Below are 24,053 nucleotides of genomic sequence, written 5' to 3'. Positions count from 1 at the left end.
ACTGCTACCTTACTGTATTTGTTTTCCTGTATTTCTTCTTCAAACTCTTCCCACGCTTTTGATTTTGGTTGTCTTAGTGTTTTTCGCTAATACATTAGTTTTGATGTAGGTATTTTTCAATGCTATTTTCTTCTTCTTCACTGCTGTCTTAACTTAAAGCACTACCTCGTCCTTTTATGGTGTTTGTTATTGTGTCTTGATTCCATATATTTCTATTGCTGTAGACTTTAGACTTTAGGTTACTACAACCGTTTAAAATATGTGAATAGGTGCTTCAATCCAGTTGCCAAAGGGTAATCAATTTTAAAGTTCAGAAAATAGTTGGAGAAGAACTTACGTAATTAATTGAGTTAATTAAGCCGATCGATAATATTTAGCCGTTTTAAATTTATTTATTTTTTAGAACCGTATTCCAATAATACCTCTAATAATACCTCTGCAGACAAAATCGATGATGATGATGATGATGATATTGAGGGTATGTAAATTCCTTGTTTTTAGAACTCACTGTTTTTAATAGTCACAGAAATATATATATATATATATATATATATATATATATATATATATATATATATATATATATAATATATGCTTTCTGTTGTTTTCCGGGTTTGACTCCGGGTTGAATAATTTTGGTTTTGAGAAAAACTATTATTTTGACGACGTTTCGGCAAGATCTCACTTGCCATTGTCAAGTTAGGTAGTTCCGCTTCTCGCTGTTGCTTGAAGTAGACTAAATTTTTATTCACGATACCGTAACTTATATAGTTGATCCTGATGTATTTGCTTGACCTGTGCGTCTCTTGGATCTTGTGATTGGTCCAGTATATGTTGGGGGGTCTGGAAGGGTAACACGCGTAGATGTCGCTGCTTGATTTATTTTGGTCTTTTTCTTCAGTACCGTTTTCCATGTTGTAGGAAGCCGTTGCGCATCATCTCTTTGGTTTAGATTTCTATCGATTCTCTGATTTCACGTTTTATTTTTATTTCTATGTTTATTGTATGTCCTGTATTTGCGACATGTTGTGCAAGAGATGACGTGGTTTCTCCCCTTTCGATGGCATTTCAGTGTTCTTCTCATCTAACATGGATTCTTCGGTTGGTCTGTCCAATGTACGACTTTCCACAATCCCCACAAGGAATCTCGTATACTCCTTGACTTTCTAACGATATTTTGGTTTTTGGTGTTGGTAGAATAGTTGAGATCTTTCTGTCATGGTTAAAAATCGTTTCTATGTTATGTTTTCTCAGCACTCTCCCTATTTTCTCTGTTGTACCCTTCACATATGGCAGAATGGTTTTGCCGATCGGTTTTTCGTCTTCTGTTGGGTCCTTCATTCTTCTTCGAGCATTTTGAGCTTTTTCGATGGTGTATGTTGAGAAGCCGTTTTCTCTTAACGCTGTTTTCACATTGTGCATTTCTTCATTTTGATGTTCTTCGTCTGTCAGTATTTCAGATCTTGTAATCAAGGTCTTGATGACTGAATGTAATTGTGCAGGATGGTGGTGTGAAGCAGCATTTAGATATCTATCGGTATGTGTCAGTTTCCGATACACTGTATGGCCTATGTGTCCGTCTTGTTTCTTTATTATTAACACATCTAAGAATGGTATTTGATCGTTTTCTTCCAGTTCCATAGTAAACTGAATTTTATGGTGGATATTGTTGATGTGTTATAAAAATGCCTTTAGTTTTTCTTCTCCGTGGGTCCAGATGATAAAAGTGCCATCCACGTATCTAAGCAAAGTTTATGTTTGTATTCAGCTGTTTCTATTTCCCGCTGTTCTATTCCCTTCATAAACAAGTTCGCTATTACTGGTGACAGTGGGGAACCCATCGGTGCTCCCTCAACTTGTTTATATCTTTGCTCCTTATAGATGAAATATGTGTTATTTAACAGTGTTTGGTTAGGTTTAGAGTATCCGCTGATATTGGATACTTTTTGCTTATGATGTCCAGTGATTCATCTATAGGAACATTCGTGAAAATTGAGACTACATCGAAACTGACTAGTAAATGTCCCGGGTCAAGAGTCACACCTTTTATACTCTCGATGAAGTGGCTCGCGTTGTTGACGTAAGAATCCGCTTCCTCCGCGTATGGTTGCAGCTGTTGAGCCAGAAATTTTGCCAGCGGTTGTAAGGGAGATCCGATGGAGCTCACAATTGGTCGCAGTGGTAATCCTGGCTTGTGTACCTTGGGTAGGCCGTAAACTTTTGGGCATCTTGATGACTTCTCTCTAGGTATGAGATAGACCTGTTGTTCTTTCTTGATATTTGAGGCTTTGATCTTGGCTTTTGTTATTTTCTCTAGATATGTTGTCGGGTCTGACGAGATGCTTTGATATGTTGTATCATTTAAGATGTCGTTTATTTTTGTTTCGTAGTCTTGAATATTCATTACTAACGTAGCGTTGCCTTTGTCAGCTGGAAGCACGATGATTTCTTTGTTGTTCTTCAAATTATGTAAGGCTTCCTTCTCTTCCCGTGTTAAATTTCTTTTTGGTAGTTTAGCTGTTCTTAATATCGGCTGTTTCTGTTGGGAGACTAGTAATTGTAGTCTTTACCTCAGTAATGATATTTTCTACGGGAATGTGTGTAGGTGCAACAGCAAAATTGAAACCTTTTGCAAGAACACTATTCGTGGCTTCACCCAGTGTCAGGTTTGAAAAGTTATATACTAATTTTTCTGTTTCGATTTGTGATTTTTCTTTCTTTTTTGGCCGCTGTTGTAGTAAAAAATTTTCAAACTTTTTAATTTGTTTGGTCTTAGTGACCAAAAGAGATGCTGATCTCACTAAGACCAAACAAATTAAAAAGTTTGAAAATTTGTTGCTACAACAGCGGCCAAAAAAGAAAGAAAAATCACAAATAGAAACAAAAAAATTAGTATATATTTTTTCAAACCTGACACTGGATGAAGTCACGAATAGTGTTCATCATGAACAGAAAAAGCCGAGGTCATACGCCAAGACGTATCAAAAATATTAAGAACAGCTAAACCACCAAAAAGAAATTTAACACGGGAAGAGAAAGAAGCCTTACATAATTTGAAGAACAACAAAGAAATCATCGTGCTCCCAGCTGACAAAGACAATGCTATGGTAGTAATGAATATTCAAGACTACGAAACAAAAATAAACGACATCTTAAATGATACAACACATCAAAGCATCTCGTCAGACCCGACAACATATCTAGAGAAAATAACAAAAGCCAAGATCAAAGACTCAAATATCAAGAAAGAACAACAAGTCCATCTCATACTTAGAGAAAAGTCATCAAGATGCCCAAAATTTTACGGCCTACCCAAGGTACAAAAGGCAGGATTACCACTGCGAACAATTGTGAGCTCCATCGGATCTCCCTTACAACCGCTGGCAAAATTTCTGTCTCAACAGCTGCAACCATACGCGGAGAAAGCGGATTCTTACGTCAAGAACGCGAGCCACTTCATCGAGCGTATAAAAGTGACACTTGAGCCGGGACATTTACTGGTCAGCTTCGATGTAGTCTCACTTTTCACAAATGTTCCTATAGATGAATCACTGGACATCATAAGCAAAAAGTATCCAATATCACCGGATACTCTAAACCTAACCAAACACTGTTTAAATAACACATATTTCATCTATAAGGAGCAAAGATATAAACAAGTTGAGGGAGCACCGATGGGTTCCCCACTGTCACCTGTAATAGCGAACTTGTTTATGAAGGAAATAGAACAGCGGGCAATAGAAACAGGTGAATACAAAACTAAACTTTGGCTTAGATACGCGGATGACACTTTTATCACCTGGACCCACGGAGAAGAAAAACTAAAGGTATTTTTAGAACATATCCACAATATCCACCATAAAATTCAGTTTACTATGGAACTGGCAGAAAACGATCAAATACCATTCTTAGATGTGTTAATAATAAAGAAACAAGACGGACATATAGGCCATACAGTGTATCGGAAACCGACACATACCGATAGATATTTAAATGCTGCTTCACACTACCATCCTGTACAATTACATTCAGTCATCAAGACCTTGATTACAAGATCTGAAAGACTGACAGACCAAGAACATCAAAATGAAGAAATGCACAATGTGAAAACAGCGTTAAGAGAAAACGGCTTCTCAACATACACCATCGAAAAATCTCAAAATGCTCGAAGAAGAATGAAGGACCCAACAGAAGACGAAAAACCGATCGGCAAAACCATTCTGCCATATGTGAAGGGTACAACCGAGAAAATAGGGAGAGTGCTGAGGAAAGATAACATAGAAACGATATTTAACACCAACAGAAAGATCTCAACTATTCTACCAACACCAAAAACCAAAATATCGTTAGAAAGTCAAGGAGTATACGAGATTCCGTGTGGGGATTGTGGAAAGTCGTACATTGGACAGACCAACCGAAGAATCCATGTAAGACGAGAAGAACACCGAAATGCCATCGAAAGGGGAGAAACCACGTCATCCCTTGCACAACATGTCGCAAATACAGGACATACAATAAACCTGAACCAAACAACGATGTTAGCTAACATAGAAATAAAAAGAAACCGTGAAATCAGAGAATCGATAGAAATCGAAAGAAATCCCAACGGTCTAAACCAAAGAGATGATGGGCAACGGCTTCCTACAACATGGAAAACCGTACTGAAAAAAGACCAAAATAAATCAAGCAGTGACATCTACGCGTGTCACCCTTCCAGACCCCCCAACATTTACTGGACCAGTCACAAGATCCAAGAGACGCGCAGGTCAAGCAAATACATCAGGATCAACTATATAAGTTACGGTATCGTGAATAAAAATTTAGTCTACTTCAAGCAACAGCGAGAAGCGGAACTACCTGTTTGATCCTCATTTGCAGTTCACATGTGAACTCGAGGACCCCACCAACCACAGTATCCCCTTCTTAGACATGCGTGTCACTAGAAATGGATATAACACACTCAGTACAAGTTGGTATAGGAAACCAATGGCCTCTAATAGGTTTCTCAACTACCATTCTTGTCATCCTTTGAAATATAAAATAAACCTTATTAAAGCTTTAAGCTGTAGGCTACATAGGTTGACACATCCGGTTAATCGAAGGGAATCCCTTCTGTTACTCAGAAGTATATTGGTTGATAACTCCTACCCTTCCTCTCTTATCAACAAATTTCTTTTTTTCCAAAGTTACGGTTCGTCTCTGAATGATATACCCAATGGTGACCAACTTAAATCAATATCGAATAATACTATTAACATCACAATTTCTGCCTACTACTAATCTTGGGACTCCTGTTTCCCATTTTTCTTCACTTCCTTATTTTCCTCAGGTTACTGATAAACTTATTAAACTATATAAAAATAATAATATTCCTGTTAAGATTGCAATTAGGAATGAAAGAACAGTCCGAAATTTGTTCTCTAAGACTAAAACACCCTTGTCCCCTTTTGAACAAGTGAATGTTATTTACCACATACCTTGTGCTGGATGTGACGCATGTTATGTAGGGCAGACAAAGCGAGCTTTAAAATCACGTTTAATTTCACACCGTAGTGATATCACTTTGAAAAAACCAACTTGTGCCTTAGCCCAGCATGCAATAAATACTAAACATAAGGTGGACTTTGATGAAGCCAAGATCCTTTGCAATGAACGCAACCTCTCGAAAAGACAGTTCTTAGAGATGTGTTTCATATTAAAGACTCCTAATGCACTTAACAAGAGAACTGACATCAGTAACTTGAGTCAAATATACCATGCATTGATTTTGCAGAATTAGTTGGTATTATTACACTCAAATTATTATATTGTAAAAAAGTTTTTTGGTGGTTTTTTCAGGCTTTTCCCACTTTTTTTATATATAACAGTATACTTAATAGATTAAACAATTTAAAATTTCCTATAAGATTAAATTTTGCATTACTGTTGAAAATTATAAATTACATTTAACCCAGATATGCCCATTATGTCTACTTATGATTTTAATTATTTTTTTTCTTATAATTGTTTAATTTAGGGTAAACTAAAATATATTAGACGAAAATAAAATTAATTTTTTTGATAAATATACAAAATTTTGGGCGTCCTATATGTAGGACGATGGGCACTTAAGGGTACCTACATTAACTATACACTTTTTGTACGGTATACCAAAATACATTTGACGTGGAGTCCTTTGTCGCATTTTGAACATCTGGTGGTTGTTTTTTCATGGCAATGTGCACAGTGTGTTTGCTTATTTTGAGGAATTACCAAATGATCCATACGATCAAACCTAATGTCTAAACCTTCGGTAGATAACTTATGACCTTTCGAATGTGTTTCTTTTTTTTTATTTTGTAATAATAGCGTAGTGGCTACTCGTCTTCGGAACCTTAACTGATCAAGGTCCCCACCTCTTTGTCTATGCAATGCAACTGCCAAGAATTTTGCAGAGCTACATCAATACAGTGTGCCACTAGCGGGAAATACCATTTCTTGCTCCTCAGTGAAATTCTATAAAGGCTCAAATTTTGGTCACATCTGTCTACTCCGCCCATGTTTGCATTGTACAAGTTTATCAGATGTGGCTGCGACACCTAAAATATTATAAAATGTCATGAAACTAAGCATGTTGTTGAAAATAAAAAATAAATGCGTTTGTAATAATAATCTAAAAAACTATAACTTACCTGAATATTTGTCCGTTCTTTTCGTGAAAATCTTTTCACCCTATGCAGGGGGTTTACGCCTACTGCATTTGAGCACAGGGTGACAATGCTGTTGTCATGCCACTTCACGATAATAATGTTCTGGTTTTCTGTTTTTTGAAATCGAAAACGCCTCGAGCTTCCTTTTTTATTTCTTTTGAGTTTGTCAGTGGCCCATTAGGTATGCGATTTTCACGTATTGTTCCGGTAGCGTTGAAAGTTTTCTCTCATAGCAATTCTAACAAAGACAACGTGGAAAAGGAATTATCAAAAAATAGGTGCATCCGTTTATTAGGCCACCTAGTTCTTAAAACGTCAGCATACTCCAAAACAACAGATGGCCCTACTCCATAATCAATATATTTTTCGCTAATATTTGTGGTAGCACCTTGGTAAGGTTCCATCCAATTTACGTAGCCTAATCTACTTGCTCCTACCCAAAGTTCGTAGCCATAGCGAATTGGCTTATTGTGAATAAATTTTTTGCAGCCATAGCGGTCGTAATATGGTACCATGGCTTCGTCAACACAGTGCATTTCCTCACATTTACCAAATTTCAAAAATGCAGCATTGAGGTGATCGAACAATGGCCTAACTTTGGCAAATTTGTCGGATGTATTTATAGTGACGTTGTCAGTTAAGTGAAAGTGAGATAAAATATATTCAAATTTATTTCTTGACAAAGCTTCAGAAACCAGTACATTGTGACTGTCTCTTTCGTTTTCCCAGAACATTCTCCGCCTCGGTACTGGCACATATCCACTGAGTAATAACACTTCAATGAATGCTTTTATCTCACGTTTTTCTATTTTCAGGCAATGGTTTTGTTGCCCTGCATATCGATTTGATTCGACAACTATTAGTTCCAATATTTTGTCATCAAAAAATAAAGAAAACATATCTAAAGGGGTTTGCAGAGGCATTTCTTCTTCATCGTTACTAAATTCTTCACCATCATACACAAAATCTTCGGTTTCCCATTTATAAATCTTTTTTCTCTTTATTATTTTTGTTCTCTTTGATGGCGTTTCATATTCTTCCACTGATGGGGCATTTTTGTCATCTTCGGAATTAGAGGAAATGTTTTGCCTTGTATTATATTTATGAAAATTTATTTCAGCAGGCGCTCTAAGCTGTTTAGCAGGTAGATCATTTATGGTAAGCGTGTCTTCGTCACCAGAATCTTCATCAGTTTGAGAATCCGTAGCATTTTCTGGCGGAGAAATAGTCAATGATTCAACGTGCTCTATCATATCTTCCTCCTCCTCCAGCATAGCCAGTGCATCATTTAAAGAAAAACCCCTGGAAGTGTAAATATACATGACATATGCTGAAATACTGATATATTTTGTATAAAAGCATGTAATTTAAGCAAAAATAAAGTTATGTATGTAGTACTGTTATGTGCCCAACGTCCTACATGTAGGACGCTGTGGAAAAGAGGTTCAAAAATATATTATAACATATTTGTACATTACTGTTGATCCTATATTGCTAAATATACTTCTTTTTACGTTAAAATGCACATATTAAAATATTATTTATATAGTTTTAAAAATACAAATTTTGCTTACCCTGCGAACGAAACACTATACTCCGACATTTTCAAATTTACACAGTTTTTGATGTTAATTACACAAATATTATGGTGTAACTAAATAGTCGTTTTATATTTTATTACATCGGTTGGTTCCTAGAGATCGATTACCTGTTGTCGGCATTTAGTTACTGGGCAAGAATGAGACAGGATCGGACTTGCTTCAGGCGTTCTATATGTAGGACGTTGGGCATATCTGGGTTAATTAAATTGATTTATAGATTTTCTTAAATAATTGCATATTTTTTTTTTGCACATTGAGCTGCGATATATGGAAGTTATAATTTTGTATTACTTTATCTATTTGTTAGTTAACTGGATAACCAATACTAACGCAGGCACTTTTTTCATATAATTATGTGAATTGCCTTCACGTGTTTAAAAAAAACTGTGATCCTTGTCCACGAGGTTATAGGGTACATCCCTTGTTTACGTCTTGATATTATTTTCACTTTTTAAACACTTTTACAACTGTTTTATTACATCATTTTGAATTTTACCGCGCTGTACTGCACCTGTCAGTCACTCTTTGTAAAAATTTTCAAGGTTGCTTACCTCTTGGCGAGATGTCAGTTAGACCTGATAATTTAAACTCCATTTTCTTGTGTGCGTTTGTTGGGCTAAGATCAACCTGTTGGTAACTATTAAACTTTAAATTTTCAAATTGCCTATTAGCATTCAAGTTCTTAATGATGTTGCCTAAAGTTAAAATGAAGTATGCTTAAATATTACTAATTCTTGAAGTGTGAATCTGGTTTTTTTCTTGGTTCATTCCTGACGTTAAAAAAAAGCAAGCCGGCTTTTTTCACTTGTTTTTTTATAGTTCACTGTTACCACATGGTTTTGTCTTTAGCTGTATTAAAGTTTTTAAATATTAAATATACACTTAAATGTTATATACTTTTACATTACATTGGTTCATGGATAAGAATTTTTTACTATGTACATCTTATCTCTTGCTACATGTCTTTTTAAGGTAACACTAGAGTTCTTTTACATCTCCTTTGGATGTTGTTTCTTATAACACTCTTTTTGTAGATGAACTGATGATGTCTACTGAGCAGTAGACGACACGTCTTCAATAAATAGATGAAGTAGCCGAATTCTTTGTCTCTTTTTTTTTCCACCCACTTGACCGGAAAAAAACCCTACACTTACGAGTGCTCCTTTTATTTATATATATATATATATATATATATATATATATATATATATATATATATATATATATATATATATATATATATATATTGTTATGATCTGCTTCTTATTAATTTTATATTAATTATTATTTATTTGATTAATTAGTTAATTATCGCAAATCATACATAAAATTAATAAAAAAATCTCAGGGTGCCTTTTTATACTATTAAAAAAAATCTAAATTATCTCACGTTATACTTATCTTCTCTCGTGGGTTCAGTATCTCTTAGTTGATCCTAATCGGGATAAAATAGGGAAAAGAAATAAAGCAAAATATTAAAATAAACATACAGAATTGTCCTTTATTTTTCAAAATCAATACTCTAAAATCTCTCAAATCTAGAACCTGTGGACACAGATGTCCGAATGAAATTTTTACCACTTAAATTTATTATAGTTAAAAAAAACAATTTATCGGTTTGTTCCCGATGACTTTGGCAAAACAAACTAAACCAAAACAAATTTATGTATTCGCAAGATTACCTATATTTACTATTTACTTTTTGAAATATTGGAATTTTAATTCATATGCTTTTTACTCAAAAATTTAGTTTCCGAACATAAAAATCTCTTTCACATAAATTGACTGACCTTTTGCTTCACTCACTCTGATGTCTTCTCGTGACCCAAAACAGCTCTCCCTCGTTGACTATGTTAAAGGCTACTCATCAAAGCCCTCTCCGTTCTCCAGCTTCAAAACTATCAGCATACCAGCACCAATTCTCCAACAAGCCGGGCCTCTTTTGACACGTACTCGATTCAAACAAAACTCCAAAAATTCTCTGCTCTCCTTCTCACAATAATACAGAATCAAAGAGGTATTTCGTCTCAATTTGATCTGTCTCTCATTCCACTTTTCAACACTATTCTCCACTATCAAACAGCCACTGGTACTTGCTAACTATCTATCCACGAAAACGTCGAACTGCTCCTCAGCGATGCCAAAAACATAATGACTTCTTTTTCAAACTCTCTCAATCATTCAAACCACTTTCCCCTTCCGACTTGCCAAGAATCAGAAACAATATTTCCATTCGACAAACAGTCATTTTCAAAATTATTCCGACCATCCTAATTACTTTCGGGGAAATTCTACCACATTTACTCGGGTTGAAACAAATATTACAATTCCAAACTTTCTTTTAAAACCATTTCTTTAGAAAATGATAATTACCTTCTACCTGTGGATTCTATAGTTCCCGTAATAAAACAATCTATTTCCATTTTAAAACTAAATACATCGTCTTTTTAACTTTAATTATTCACAAAAGGCTTTAATGGTTCATCGGAAAGCTCATTAAAAGAGAAATCCACTTACATCCAAACTAAATTCTAATAAATATTTACAGCTCAATATACAGGGTGTATCAAATTTATGTGCCCGCGTTATTTAAAAAAAAATTTAATTTAATTTTCATTTTGCTTTTGATTGATAAATTGAAAACACAATAATATATATATATATATATATATATATATATATATATATATATATACAAAACAAGGCTGAAATATTGGGGTAGCAGCAATCTCAAAGAAAACTCTTTATAATAGTTCCAAGCTTTCGAAAATGTTTATTTTCATCATCAGGGAAAATTATTTGAGGATGTTGAGCCTAGTTGTTAAACACTGACATATAAAACGAAATTTTGTCCTGGTACAAATCGTATATAAAAATTAAAATTAAAAACTATATATATTTTTAATTTTAATTTTTATATACGATTTGTACCAGGACAAAATTTCGTTTTATATGTCAGTGTTTAACAACTAGGCTCAACATCCTCAAATAATTTTCCCTGATGATGAAAATAAACATTTTCGAAAGCTTGGAACTATTATAAAGAGTTTTCTTTGAGATTGCTGCTACCCCAATATTTCAGCCTTGTTTCCTAACTGTTCAGCAAATATTATATACCTGTTATATATATATATATATATATATATATATATATATATATATATATATATATATATATATATATATATACATCCTACTATCAATTTGGCATCGATACATTATGCATTTACCATCGATTTGGCATCGTCTTGCAAAGTGGCATCTGTATATCGATGCCACTTTACACTACCTTAATAACTTTATTCCTGTACTTGCTACCAGAAGTCTAATCAGCTCGGTAGTTAGAGATTTGATTCCTTGATGTTACTTTAATATATCAGCTTTCCTTGTTTACCTCTTACTAAGTTATATAAGTTTATTCCATAAAATGTTTGAGTCCAAAATGATCGTACAGTGAAAATATTATATACATTTAGTTCAGTGTTTTACCGTTTTGTCGCTGCCGTTATATACATGAAAACGTATATCCCACTTTCATTATCAATCATTTTGGCATCAGAAATTTGGCATCACTGTTGAATACAATATTATTCACAACGAAAAATAGACAATTTGAGAATGTATATATTATTTTCATAAAGAAATCAGTCTGGCATCATGTTTTATTGTTTTCACCCAATTTTGAAAAAATGTGAAAACTTTGTATTATCCACGTCCGTCTGTCCGTCTGTCTGTAACCACAACTCCTCCGTCAATATACCAGCTAGAATGACAAATGAGGTATCAAATGAAAGCTGATAATCCAAGGATGGTACTAAAGGTGAGATATTTGACCTTGGCGGTCTGTCCGTCGGTCTTTACGACCGCGAATATAACTCCTCCATCATTATACCAGGTAGAATGACAAATGAGGTGTCAAATGAAAGCATATAATCCAAGGATGGTACTAACGGTGAGATATTTGACCTAGGCTGTCTTTCCGTCGGTCCCTCCGACCGCAAATATAACTCCTCAGTCATTATACCAGGTAGAATGACAAATGAGGTGTCAAAAGAAAGCTTATAATACAAGGATGGTACTAAAGGTGAGATATTTGACTTAGGCGGTCTGTGACTCGGTCCCTTCGACCGCGAATATAACTTATCCGTCATTATACCAGGTAGAATGACAAATGAGGTGTCAAATGAAAGCTGATAATCCTAGGATGGTACTAAAGGTGAGATATTTGACCTAGGCTGTCTTTCCGTCGGTCCCTCCGACCGCGAATATAACTCCTCCGTCATTATACCAGGTAGAATGACAAATGAGGTGTCAAAAGAAAGCTTATAATACAAGGATGGTACTAAAGGTGAGATATTTAACTTAGGCGATCTGTGCGCCGGTCCCTCCGACCGCCAATATAACTCCTCCATCATTATACCAGGTAGAATGACAAATGAGGTGTCAAATGAAAGCTTATATTCCAAGGATGGTAATAAAGGTGAGATATTTGACCTAGGCTGTCTTTCCGACGGTCCGTACGACCGGGAATATAACTCCTCCGTCATTATACCATGTAGAATGAGAAATGAGGTGTCAAATGAAGGCTGATATTCCAAGGATGGTACTAAAGGTGAGATATTTTACCTACATGGTCTGTCCGTCGGTCCGTCCGACCGCGAGTATAACTCCTCAATCATTATACCAGGTAGAATGATAAATGAGGTGTCAAATGAAAGCTTATAATCCAAGGATGGTACTAAAGGTGAGATATTTGGCCTAGGCAATCTTTCTGTCGGTCCGTACGACCGCGAATATAACTTCTCCGTCATTATACCAGGTAGAATGACAAATGAGGTGTCAAATGAAAGCTTATATTCCAAGGATGGTACTAAAGGTGAGATATTTGACCCAGGCTGTCTTTCCGTCGGTCCGTACGACCGCGCATATAACCCCTCCGTCGTTATACCAGGTAGAATGACAAATGAGGTGTCAAACGAAAGCTGATAATCCAATGATAGTACTACAGGTGAGCGATTTGACCTAGGCTGTCTTTCCGCCGGTCCGTACGACCGCGACTATAACTTCTGCGTCTTTATACCAAGTAGAATGACAAATGAGGTGTCAAATGAAAGCTGATAATCCAATGATGGTACTACAGGTGAGCGATTTGACCTAAGCTGTCTTTCCGCCGGTCCGTACGACCGCGACTATAACTTCTGCGTCTTTATACCAAGTAGAATGATAAATAAGGTGTCAAATGAAAGCTTATAATCCAAGGATGGTACTAAAAGTGAGATATTTGGCCTAGACAATCTTTCTGTCGGTCCGTACGACCGCGAATATAACTTCTCCGTCATTATACCAGGTAGAATGACAAATAAGGTGTCAAATGTAAGCTGGTAATACAAGGATGGTACTAAAGGTGAGATATTTGACCTAGGCGGTCTGTCGGTGGGTCCGTCCGACCGCGAATGTAACTCCTCTATCATTATACCAGCTATAATAATAAATGAGGTGTCAAATGAAAGCTTATAATCCAAGGATGGTACTAAAGGTGAGATATTTGAGCTGGGTACTCTTTCTGTCGGTCCGTACGACCGCCAATATAACTCCTCCGCCATTATACCGGGTAGAATGACAAATGAGGTGTCAAATAAAAGCTTGTGGGTGAAAACCTAGGACTTACGAAGTCCAATTTAAAAATAGGGCATATCAGAGATATGCCTTAGACATCATAGAAGACAATGACACAGAAAAATCAAACAAGCAATATGTCAAAAGGGCCTTAGTTATGTATCTTCGGTCCTGTTGCTCCAATCGTGATGTATAGCACCTCAAATGATAGGATTTGACAAACAGAATACAATGAGAGAAAAATCAAATACAACCTCATGTCAAAAGGGCCTTAGTCGCGTATCTTCGGTCCTATAAGACCAATCGTGACGTACGGCATCTCAAATAATAGGACTTGACAAATAAAATACAATGACACAGAAAAATCAAATACAGCAACAAGTCAAAAGGGCCCTAGTTATGTATATCTAGTCCTATTGGTCCAATTGTGACGTACAGCAGCTCAAATGGTAGGGCTTAATGAACAGAATACAATGACACAGAAAAATCAAATACAGCAATATGTCAAAAGGGCCTTATTTACGTATCTTCGCTCCTATTGGTCCAATCGTGGCGTACAGCACCTAAAATAACTGGATTTGACTAATATAATACAATGACGTATGAAAATCAATTACAGCATCATGTCAAAAGGGCCTTAGTCTTGTATCTACGGTTCTATTGGTTCAATCGTGACGTACAGCGTCTGAAATGATGGGATTTAACTGGCAGAATAAGATGGTGTAGACAAATGAAAATGACGGCATGTAATAACACTTTAAAATTGTAGAAATAAAATGGATTAACACACATGGTATGACATATTAGGTGAGAGTATTTAATAGAATACGATTACATACGTCCAGTTTTTGACAAGCGACTTCTCTACATATGATAAACGCGAAAGGGCCCCAACGTTCACTGCTCGACATAGGCCTCCCGTTCACTGCATATACCCACTGCTTTCTGACGCTGTGACTTGAGAGGATAGGATTTAACGAATAGAACGACAAAGAAGACTAAACAAGGCAGCTCACGGGAAAAACACAACTGTCCGTTTTATACTCTACAGGGAAGCATCAAATATTCAACGTAAGAATATATTAGAGTATAACGGTATGATAAATCTTTTTCTTCTTTTTTTCATTTAGTGCATTCCGTACGTTTTTTAAATATAATCAGGAGAAGTTGTTGAATTTCTGAAGTCTATAAAAGAATTTCTTAACAAACCTTTTTTTAATTGTGTTATGGATTATTTTTAAGAATGTGTTTAAAAGGCAGTTCGCAGGCTTATTGTTCAATGGTCTTATCACTTTCAAGCGCCTGTCTTTTTTGTAGGACTATTAATTGTTACTTGTGATTTCAACCATTCTAGCGGGGCAATGCCTTTTCTATAACTGAAATGAATATTGTTATCCATTTAATTTTTTTCCTGAATTAATTGAATGCCTCCTACTGGTGTTTGGTCTAAGCTTACCGCTTTTCCCCATTTAAGCTAAACTGCTCGTCAAAAGTTAGGGATATAGAAAATTATGCTCATTTTCATAGCTAATTTTTTCGAGAACAGATTAACGGATTCCACCATTTTTTTTTAATATTTTAGATTTTTCTTTAGTATTTACACAGTTGTGCAAAGGTTTACACAAACTTCTTTTTTGTACTTATACCGAGTGGTAGGTATAAGTACAGAAAAGAAATTTGAGTAAACCTCTTGATAGGTATTAGTTACGTATCTTCACTCCCATTGGTCCCAACGTGTCGTACGGCGGCTCAAATCATTGGAATCAGCCAACAGAATACAATGACTAGGGAGCGGATTTATATGCGATCAATTTTGATGAAATATTCGCATATATATGCGGTAAAAATTACGAAATATGCGCAAGATATGCACAAAAATTCAAAAAATGCGCATTTCGGGAAACCACAAATTTTCTGTCTTATTTAGTAATCTTATTTATTATTTTTCAAATAAAATCATTTTTTATATATGCAATTTATTCACAGTTTTTACAAAAACTGCTACCAATAGTTACCTATTTAAAATAAAACAACAATATCACTATAAATATATCTTCGATTATAATTCACTACAATGTGTTTTTCCAAATTCTTTACGAGGAAACATATTCTTTGATCAGACAAAATATTTTTATAACTTGAAAAACTCCTTTCAACATCGATAATTGGTGCGTATTTAAAATAACTTGTTAATTTCCGTTAGAAAATCGTAAAACTTTGGCTAAAGGTGTAAATTCTCTTAACAATAGAGGATTTAAAAAATCACCAGAATTATAGGTAGGTACCTACCCTAATAGCACAAGGACGTCCAATGAACGTCCTTCACGGACTTTAGGGACGTCCATTGGACGTCCGTTTTCGTCCGAGGAACGTCCTTTATACGTCCTATTTTGGTCCAAATGTCGCGCTACCGAACGTCCATTGGACGTCCATCTAATATCCGAGGGGACATATATTGGATCTTAATCGGACGTAAATTGGACCATAATCGGACGTCCTAGGGGACGTAAATTGGACCCTAATCGGACGTAAATTGGACCTTAATCGGACGTAAATTGAACCTTAATCGGACGTAAATTGGACCTTAATCGGACGTAAATTGAACCTTAATCGGACGTAAATTGGACTTTAATCGGACGTAAATTGGACCTTAATCGGACGTAAATGGGACCTTAATTGGACGTAAATTGGACCTTAATCGGAGTAAATTGGATCTTAATCGGACGTCTTAGGGGACGTGAATTGGACCTTAACAGGACGTCCAATTTTGGTCCAAATTCCACGTTGCCAAACGCCCAATGGAGGTCCACCTAACGTCCGAAGGGACGTTCGGTGGACGTCAATTGGGCCTTCATAGGACGTCCCAGTTTGGTCCAATGTATTGCTGCCGATCATCCATCTAACGTCCTGGGAGGACGTTCGGTGGACGTCTAGAGACGATATTTATACCTGTGGAGAATGTATTGTGGGAAATAAAAAATATATTTTTTAAGGAACTTATATTACATCTTATATTAATTTACAATTATTGGATATTAGATTATTTACATTAAATTATAATTACATTTCTCCAAGAAATTAACGCACCACCTTAAAAATGGGCCATTTTTGATGTCTCGAATTTCCTAAAGCCATTGTCCCATCTAAGTGATTTTTTTAATAATATTATAGCCTAGGCTATATGGGCTACCTCCATAAGCTTGTCATGCACGGGGAGCTATACTGTAATAATATTATATCACATCGCTGAGGGAACTCTACATTACATATACTTTTCGAATCAAAACTTTTATTCTCTTAATATTATTACTTAAAAAATATATACTACATTCGTCTCGCTAAACTCGAAAAATAACTTATAAACCATAAAAATCTCCAAAAATATAAATGACATAAATGAGAATTGGCACAATTATTATTATGGTTTTAAGTTGATTTTTCGGATTTAACTACAATATTATGCAAAAAATTATGTTATATCGCAGATTTAAAATGGGTTTATCTCGAAAACAGTTATATTAAGTTTAGCGAGATGATTGTAGTACACTTTTTTTAAGTAAAAATATTAAGAGAATAAAAGTAGACTGGTACGCAGTCTGATTTTTGCATAAGAGTTTAATGAAATGGTAACAAATCAATTGGAAGTTCTGTCCGACAAAATACATGGAACGTTTTCGGTAGTCTGATGTTCCAAGTTTTTAACCTGTTCCACAATTAAAACTTCCCCGGTTCCAGTATTCCCGTACATCAAAGTTTGTCCGACTAGACACCGTGAAGCTATTAACAAATTTTCAGCTTGCTGTTAATCAACTTTTTTTATTACGCGGGATCCAGGTCTATAAATGAATACAATAAATAAGTAGGTAGGTACATATTATACACTTATTTATACGAGTACAATTTATTAATAGTAGAGCTGGTTTTTGGGATGTTACAAGCAGCATTTGCATTTCCACAGAGATACTTATGACAGAAATAATAAAATACCGAGACGGACTATTATTATAATAATTTACAATAGGACCCGACGGCCGACGCTATAGGGACAGGTAAAATTTATGACTGAACAATGCACCGAGCATCGATACAAGCAATATGTACCGGTCGAAGGTTATTTTTTATTGTGCCAAATGGACGTATATAGTACCTACCTTTAAAAATCGAATACACAAATTAAAAGATATTTAACAACCATAAAGATTTGTCAAACTCTATCACCGACTTCATGAAAACAAGTATTACTACATTCTTTGATGGTTTTTGCTGTAAATTTTAAAGGATTGACATGAAATTTGGCATACGCATAGCTAACATGCCAAAGAAAAAAAGTGATATTGTGCCAATGTGTGCTATTGCCCTGGGGTGAGTTTCACTCTTTCTCTGGGGTGAAAAACGTTCAAAATAAGTCCGGACTTCGATAAACTGATTAATATTAAGCAACCTTTATTCCATACTTACAAAGTATGTGTACTTACAAATTAGTATGTGAATTTGGGGGGTGAGTTTCACCCCGAGGAGGGGTGATATACAAAATATAGATAGATACACAAAAGATATACAAAAATGTTTCAAAACATCGAAAAAATGTGGTAAAATGCAAATATACATATCATATTATGATAAAATTGCGATTTTGGCGATTTGCCTTTTTGGATAGAATGATGATGATGTTGATTAGGATAAAACTGCGAAGAATTTTTTTATCGAAATATAGTAAAAAATATGAAAAATATACCAAAAAGCTTGAAAAAATATGTAAGTATGTAAGGAAAAACATAAATAATTAAATAAACTTTTGACAACACAACACAAAAGTTTGAAACACTCACTATTTGGATTGGTTGTCCTGGCTTGTGATTTTCTTCTTTGCAGATGACGCTCACGGATCGATGTCAATGTCCAACGGACGTCCGAGCACGGACGTCCAATGGACGTCCAAAGGACGTTCATATTTATTCAACACGTAAGTACGTCCAACGTCGGACGTCCGAAGGACGTTCATTTATAGTCCATCCGCATTAGGACTAAAACTGGACCTATTTTGGGCACACGTACGCTCAACTTCAAAAAGATGCTCTCAATATTCATCTGTAGTAAGGATACATTGATAAAAATTATATTTTTGCTTATTAGAATTAACCACCAAACTTCTATCATCTTGGTAACGGGAATAATAAAACATTATAAAGTCCACTTTACATCAACAATAATTGAACAAGAAATTGACGACAAGTTATTCAAGGTCAAATTTGGCTTATACAAAACACAATTCTACTTCCAATTTTGCCGTGAATAAACAGAAAATAAAGAAATTTGACAAAATAAAATATATCCAATTGTTCTATTTCATCAAATTCCTTCATTTTCTTTTACAAATCATACATTTTGTACTCGTCAAATTTGGCCTTGAATAACTTAGTCAATTTCTTGTTCAATTTATTGTTGATGTAGAGTGGACATAACGAATAATTTACCGATCAGATTTTCACACTTTACATAAAAACAAAAACATGTATTAGATATTAAACTACATATACAGTTTTGAATTAAATATGATTTATAATCTTTTCCATTTAAACTATTTTATTAACATAATTAAGTTAATATTTTATTAAATAATTTTGCTGTTTAATCCCCTTATTGGTAGAATATGTCCAATATGGACGATTGGAAAAGGTCCGTATTTCGTCCGAGTACGGACGTCCAAAGGACGTTCATATTTATTCCACCCGAAGGACGTCCAACACCGGACGTCCGAAGGACGTACATATTTAGTCCACCCGAAGGACGTCCAACGCCGGACGTCCAAAGGACATACATATTTAGTCCACCTGAAGGACGTCCAACGCCGGACGTCCAACGCCGGACGTCCAAAGGACGTACATATTTAGTACTCCCGAAGTACGTCCAGCGTCGGACGTCCAAAGGACGTCCGTTTATGGTCCATGGACGTTAGGACCAAAAATTGACCTATTTTGGACGTCCAAAGGACGTCGTGTGCTATTAGGGTATTAAATATAACAAAAGTATATAAAATTCGGATTTCCGGGTAAAACATCCTTCGTCATTTTCAGGGGCGGATTTATTCATTAGTGGGCCCGGTGCTAATTCTTGTAGAGGGCCCTACCCAACTCTTTTTTGACAAGGCACTTTAAAAATTGAAACAATTGAAACTTCAGTACATTTAAAATTATGCAGAAGATACAAGGCTAAGACAAGGTAACGCTGTTTTCTTTGTTTATTTTCAACAAATGCTTTTATGACACTTTCAAAATGAATTTCCCCCAATACGTCATTCTCAATAGAGCAGATCGATAACGAAACTAATCTGTTCTCGCCCATTGATGACCTTAATTTATTTTTAATAAAGCTTAATTTTGAAAATGATGTTTCGGATTCGCACTTCGTGATAGGTATAGTTAAATATATTCTTAAAACAATATAGGTATTTGAAAACACTGAAACAAGGTCTTTTTCGATAATAATATCCAACATGTCTTTAGGTGTCACTACAGAATTCTCGTAATTAAGAAGAGATAAAATAAAATTTTGAAAAAATATAATCTTTCTTTTTATATCTAAAATACAAGCTTTTTTCTGTGTGTATTACCGACTATTACCCTATTTTTAAAAACCAATTATTCAGTGTTTATTTTTAATTATTTAAATAAATTACGCATGAAAACGAACTTACAAAGTCTCAAATTAAAGGTTGTCCCATTAGGTTTTTAAAGAAAAATTGTAAAAACCTCTATGTAATCATTAATTTAGGCTAAAGTTTAAAAAACCAATTTATAAGAAAAATTTACTTGCTTTTCCTTGTTGAAATAATTGTGCCGTCATCTGAAGCGTATCCTTTTTCAAATATATCTTTTTATTTTGCCCAAACTTTGTTTTAAAAAAAGGACAAAAACTGTTCGGAATTAAATTATGTTTTTTTATTTGATTAGGCTAAAAGTTGCGCTAATATAAATTAAGTAGGTAAATGAACTCACTTTTCGATTTTTTCTTTTTTTATTATTTCTCTTTTGAAGTATTCCCATGCATTATACCTATATACAATCATAATAAAGATGCACTAGAAATAAACAAACCAAGAAACATTGAATGTTCGAGGAGGACTCCCAAATCATGATTTACAATGTATATAAATTATAAATCCCAAATCATGATTTGCAAAGTTTACACATTTTAAATCATGGTTCGGGACTACTCCTCGTAATATTCAACGTGTATTGGTTTGTTTATTTCTAGTGCATCTTTATTATAATTTTAGTATAGCTTTAGGCATTTAGTGTAAAAATAATGAAGGTAATGTTCAAAACAATGTTCCTTTTGTACTTGGCAGTGGTATAAGTTCGCCGGCCGTGTAAATTAAATAGCGCTACTTCCATGTAAATTCAAATTACGTCACTGACTCTTATGTCCAAAAGGCTCTTGGAAATATTCTCAAAAGTTCTCGGAAATATTCTCGAGAATTTTCTATTGAAAGTTTCCGGGAATATTCGCGGTCAGGGGAATATTTCCATTTTTTATAGGCGAATATTCTCGGAAACTTTCCAATGTTCGCGAATATTCGCTTGGAAATATTCTCGACTCACATCACTATGTGTAGGTCTTTTGGGGGCCCCTTCAACCTGGGGGCCCGGTGCTACAGCACCTCTAGCCCCCCCCCTAAATCCACCACTGGTCATGTTAACATCCTACAATCATTTCATAACGGCGGCGTATTATCCTATAAGTACTTTGTGTAGAGATCGTTTATTTTCTAAGAAAAAATGAAAGGCGGTTAATGAGCTGTCTCTCTTGGTTCTCGAATTAATACAGACCACAGCCTGTGCGTGGAAATATTTTGTCGAATTAAAAAATTTAAATTTTGTTTTGGACTAATGAAATAAAACATTTTAGTAGTTCCAAAATGACACAAAATCTAGGCATCGGATAAAAAAGTTTATTTGAAGAAAGTGTATTTTTTTGTTCTTCTTAATGGCGGTACAGGCTCGTTTTTTTAATATTGTATTTAATTACAGAATAATTTTCAAATATTACCTAATATATTTTTCAAATTGGGCTCTGTACCGCCATTCTTTATTATATTACGGATACGTGTGCCAAATATCTTGAAAAAATATTCAAAATTACAGCCGCAATCTTGGAACGCGTTTTGGCTACCTGTTGATCGCTACTGTATCACCTTAAACAATTTTTTAAACAAATTCACAAAAATAATTTTTTCATTACGAACGATTTTTTAGATAAGTTGGGTTATTCTGAGCAAAAAAGGTATCTTGAGATTTTTCTCTAAAATTGATTTTTGTCGAGTTATATGGCCATTTTCGCATTTTTCAGGTTTTAAATCGCGTATAACTCGACAACAATCAATTTTAGAGAAAATTGACAAGAGACCTTTTTTGTTCAGAATGTCCAAAATTATCTAAAAAAAAATTGTTCAAAGTGAAAAAATTATTTTTGTGGATTTGTTTAAAAAATTGTTTAAACAATTTTCCGACCACGGCACCTTGTGAATATGTTATAAGGACCTCTTTTTGAGTAAGTTTGTGCAAAAAAATCGAATCGGAATAATTTCACTAACAGGGGCGACGATAAATCCGGGACTATAGCGCTAATTATTAATAATTAAAAATAACAGCTTTGTAATAAAATAATGACAAAAATCTCTTAAGGACCTTGAAGCAAGGGTTTGAAACTTGATCTGCTCACTTTTTAATTTCATAATAATAACTTTTAATCGAGTTATTAAGACTTAAAAATGGCCATTTTCGCATTTTTCAAATTTTTAATCGCATATAACTCGACAACAATCAATTTTAAACAAAAATGGCAAGACACCTTTTTTGCCCAGAATGACACAAGTTATCTAAAAAAAATTGTTCGAAATGAAAAAATTGTTTTTGTGAATTTGTTTCAAAAAAATTTTTTAAACAATTTTTCGACCAATGCACCGCCCGGCACCCTTTGGATATGTTATAAGGACCTCTTTTTGAGTAAGTTTGTGCAAAAAAATCGAATCGGAATAATTTCGCTAGCGGGGGCGACGATACTGCCCGGTCTACTTTTGATGCTGATGGTGATAGAATAGATACTTTTTATATAACAAAAATAAAACTTTTTTTAAACTCTTTAAAAAATTTGTGGCGGGTTTTCCCCGAAAAGTGCGTTATTTTTTGGACATTTTACGTTGAACTAGTCGATTTGGAATTTGACGAATAAGAACCAACTTTTGATTAGCTCCAACTCTGTTTTTATTGTGTGTCCAGACTTCATACATACATCATTTTTTTTACTGTTTTATAAGCTTTATATTTGCTAGGAATAGTTTTTCGATCAAATACTTACTTTTTGATTTATTTGCGAGAAACCATCTAAAAACAAAAGTTACAAGGAATTTAATTAGTTTATTCACTTACGGACTTATTTGGACCTATATTTTTTCACACTCGAGAAGGGGGTGGTACTCATCCCCAGAAAAAAAGCACACACTGGCACTCTGATGTTCATTTCGCGAAATATCGCAGGGTTCGTATTTAAAATTTTTAATTTACTCCTCACCCCTTTCCGTGGGGGTTCGTTTTTGGTATCATTCGATAGACTTTTGAAAAATATTGAACACGCATTTTTTAGTTTTTCGATCTGACGTTCATTTCGCGAAATATTCGCTTTTTTGTGAAACTTTGTGACTCGCCCATCATTTCTTCAGATTTGGGAACACTTAATAATCGGAGGGGGCCAAGTCAGGAGAGTAAGCCGCATGAGAAAGTAATTAGAACCCCAACTCGAATTTTTGCTACTGCCACAACGCTCTTGTGAGTCGATGTATTGTCTTAGGTCTTGAGAACACTTTTTTCTTCTGCTTATGGAGTCGTTTTTCATTCATCACATACCGGAACTCACCACATAAATTTTGAAGACCCTGACATCAAAACTGTATTAAATTATATGTGATCTAAGTAAGTTAATGAAAAGTCAGAATAGATAGAGTAGAACACTTATAAAAAAAATTGTAACAAGCAATTGGACATCGTAAGTTCTAATTTTTCACAAAAAGTGACCGGAAGTTGAACCGGCAGTCGATATTTGAACCCTTCGTGTAACTTTTTGTCAGCTGATATGACGGATGAATTTTGTT

The 24,053-nt window shown here is 34.7% G+C and overlaps 1 protein-coding gene across 1 annotated transcript in view; it reads left to right on the top strand.

Annotated features, from left to right (window-relative positions):
• The window catches only part of LOC114343814 (uncharacterized), an 81,009-nt gene that overhangs the window by 25,077 nt on the left and 31,879 nt on the right, over window positions 1–24,053 (top strand). The window contains exon 6 of the mRNA XM_050641252.1: window positions 404–478. Within this exon, the coding sequence (XP_050497209.1) occupies window positions 404–478 (75 nt within the window). The remainder of the gene's footprint in view (window positions 1–403; window positions 479–24,053) is intronic.

Source organism: Diabrotica virgifera, chromosome 10 (assembly GCF_917563875.1).
Source record: "Diabrotica virgifera virgifera chromosome 10, PGI_DIABVI_V3a".
In the NCBI taxonomy this organism is placed as follows: Eukaryota; Metazoa; Arthropoda; class Insecta; order Coleoptera; family Chrysomelidae; genus Diabrotica; species Diabrotica virgifera.
This window is presented reverse-complemented; position numbering and strand designations above follow the sequence as displayed.